General features: G+C 58.0%; 1 protein-coding gene across 1 annotated transcript in view; it reads right to left on the bottom strand.

The window, feature by feature from the left end:
• Positions 1-293: 293 nt before the first annotated feature.
• RAPH1 (Ras association (RalGDS/AF-6) and pleckstrin homology domains 1) overlaps positions 294-1734 on the bottom strand; it is a 58884-nt gene continuing 57443 nt past the window's right edge. The window contains exon 13 of the mRNA XM_009637505.1: positions 294-1730. Within this exon, the coding sequence (XP_009635800.1) occupies positions 294-1730 (1437 nt within the window). The remainder of the gene's footprint in view (positions 1731-1734) is intronic.

Here is a 1734-nt window from a genome sequence, read left to right as displayed (position 1 = left end):
AATGGGGGTTTGGTCCAATCCAGATGAAGGGTAAAAGAAATTGAAAGGATAAGTCAATGCCTCTCTACCCACCTCTCCCAATAAAATATCAACACCCCCAAGCCCCCAACATTTTTGGCCTAGCCACGAAAGGGGAATGTCTTTACATTTAGCCTTAGCTACAGTTTGAGATCACCTCTTTTGATGGGGCCATCAGCCACGTCCCCACATTCTCTCCAAGTGCACAAGATCACAGGTTGGCCGATCACAGAGTGGCCCACAAATCACGGAGAGCACCGGCCCCTGGGGACTGACTACCAGTCCCGAGACAGCTTGGTGTTCTGATCCCTTTTGGGAGGAGCAGGGGGTGGCCCCCTCCGTAACGTTGCATAGCCGGATATATGACTACCCCCAAAGCTGCTCGTCTTCTGCTGGTCAGCCAGCAGCTCTGGTGGAGGCGGAGGCAGGACCATGTCATCCATGGTGGCTGTGGGCTCTGTTCTGGACATCCGCGCGGAGGAGAGGGAGCCATGCCGGGTGATGGATTTCCGCTGCAGCGTCCGGTTGAGGTCTGCCAGGAATCCCGGCTGAACGCTAAGGCTGGATTTGGGTGAAGTGGGCACTTGAGGGCCAGCTGACCCCGGTGTCTCTGTGACCTCCACCTGCGTCAGTCGAGTGCTGTCGTTCCGCTTGGGACGTGTGGGTGGTGGGGCTTTTTTCACAGATGGTTTTGACCACGCCTGAGGCTGGGGATTGACAACAGCAACTTTGGGGGAAGTGCTGCCTGAAAACATGGATGGGATCTCAACTGGCGGGAGAGGAAGATCTATTTCAGGTGGTGGTGGTGGAAAGTCTGAATCGGATGGTGGTGAAGGGAATTCAACCACAGGTTCCTTCCCAGACACACCCGGAGCAGCAGCCTTGACCGGGATCCCTCCTTGCGGAAGGACAATGGGCAGGCTCACCCCAGAAAGGTTCAGCTTTCCTGGCTTTGGAGGGGCTGCAGGAGGCGATGACTCCTTGGAAGGAGACCCCGACGGCTCTGGTGGGTGTGCAAATTTGCTGACAAGGCGGTCCACTGAAGGTCTCTTGGACTCATGGTACTCAGTGGAGCTGGTGGACTTGATGCTGGAGTTTCGCTGAGGCGTTGGAGGTGGTTTCTTCCCTCCAGGGCTTGATATCTTGCTGGTCTTTTTGACTGGAGACCCTGATTTGTCAGGGGGGGGAGAACCTGCAGAGGAAGCTGGGGAAGGAGGTGGAGGAGGAAACACTAAGCTGCTCTCTGGTGGAGGAGGGGGGAAATCTGGTGAGGGAGCAGAAGCGGGCTGCCATTTGGGCTTTGCCTTCACTGCTGGAGGTGACTGTGGAGCCACGCTCAGTGGAAGGGGTTTCAGTGGCTGGGGCTCGGTGGCAGGTGGGGTGGGAGGAGGCGGGAACTGGCTAACTATCTGCTTCACCACTGACGGCACTGGGGACTGAGGGGATGGAGGAGGCTTCACAGCAAGGGGCTGGGGAGCTGGCACGGGGGGAGTGACATGTGCGACCCCTGAGGATGCTGCCTTCCCACCAGGCTGTGGGGGGAGAGCTGCCATGACAGGCTTTGGGGGTGCCTGAGGTGGTGGTGGGGCAGGCACAGGAGGAGGAGGTGGTGGCAACGAGGAGGTGGCAGTGGCCTGGCTTGTATTTGGTTGAACCTGATGGATTTTGGGGGGTGGTGGTGGCGGTGTGAATTGTGGCACAGAGGGGGCACAAGGT

Source organism: Egretta garzetta, unplaced genomic scaffold (assembly GCF_000687185.1).
Source record: "Egretta garzetta isolate BGI_Z169 unplaced genomic scaffold, ASM68718v1 scaffold474, whole genome shotgun sequence".
NCBI classification, from domain to species: Eukaryota; Metazoa; Chordata; class Aves; order Pelecaniformes; family Ardeidae; genus Egretta; species Egretta garzetta.
The sequence above is the reverse complement of the archived record's forward strand: the minus strand, read 5'-3'. Positions and strand labels throughout refer to the sequence as shown.